We start from the raw sequence: 702 nt of genomic DNA on the forward strand, positions 1-702 counted from the left end.
CATACTCATATCAAGTCACATAAGAAGAGATAATTCATGTAGCTTAAAATTTAGTTTAGAGTAGAGTGCAGCTTCGGAATTGTGATATTTGATCGTTCTGGAAATGGAAGCTATAAAATTTTATTTTCTCTGTACTGCAGGTAGCAACTATAGTTTCAAACATGAATCCAGGGATCAATGCCACAACAGACTCTGAGGAGGTGATGCTCCTTCAGCAAGCTCTTCTCTGGTCTCTCTATGATGCAGGACACCTTGCCAAATACCCTATGGCAATAGGTATGTTAAGACTAAGCATGCATCAATATTAATAATATGTTGTTCTTGTTAGTTGTGACAGTGACTACAGGCAAGTGTCATAATTTATAATATTTATTTATAAGTGCATAGAATTGATCCAATAATTCATTGTCAGTGATACAATAGATGTAATGCTTAGTGTAATTTTGATATAATTGTGATTATCTTCCTATTTTTGAAGGATCTTCTATTCATTTGGTATGATGAGTTTCTCAAGACATTTAATTAAATTGCTTTCAGCAAGTATAGTCAGAGTTTTATTCTATTTTCCAGTCATTTGTCTGATAATTGCTTTTCCTTGACAATATAATATGAGCAATAGAGCTTACTGAAATATACTGCTGAAGGTGTTTTTTTCTGGATTAGTACAAACAGTTTTTGTTTGTTAGAAAGTTAGTTATTTAC

General features: G+C 32.3%; 1 protein-coding gene across 1 annotated transcript in view; it reads left to right on the forward strand.

Annotated features, from left to right (window-relative positions):
• LOC119582251 (menin-like) overlaps window positions 1-702 on the forward strand; it is a gene marked incomplete in the record, with an annotated part of 114600 nt that overhangs the window by 82050 nt on the left and 31848 nt on the right. The window contains 1 exon segment of the mRNA XM_037930473.1: window positions 141-276. Coding sequence (XP_037786401.1) covers window positions 141-276 — 136 coding nt within the window.

The sequence above is a fragment of the Penaeus monodon genome, chromosome 15 (genome assembly GCF_015228065.2).
Source record: "Penaeus monodon isolate SGIC_2016 chromosome 15, NSTDA_Pmon_1, whole genome shotgun sequence".
Taxonomy (NCBI): domain Eukaryota; kingdom Metazoa; phylum Arthropoda; class Malacostraca; order Decapoda; family Penaeidae; genus Penaeus; species Penaeus monodon.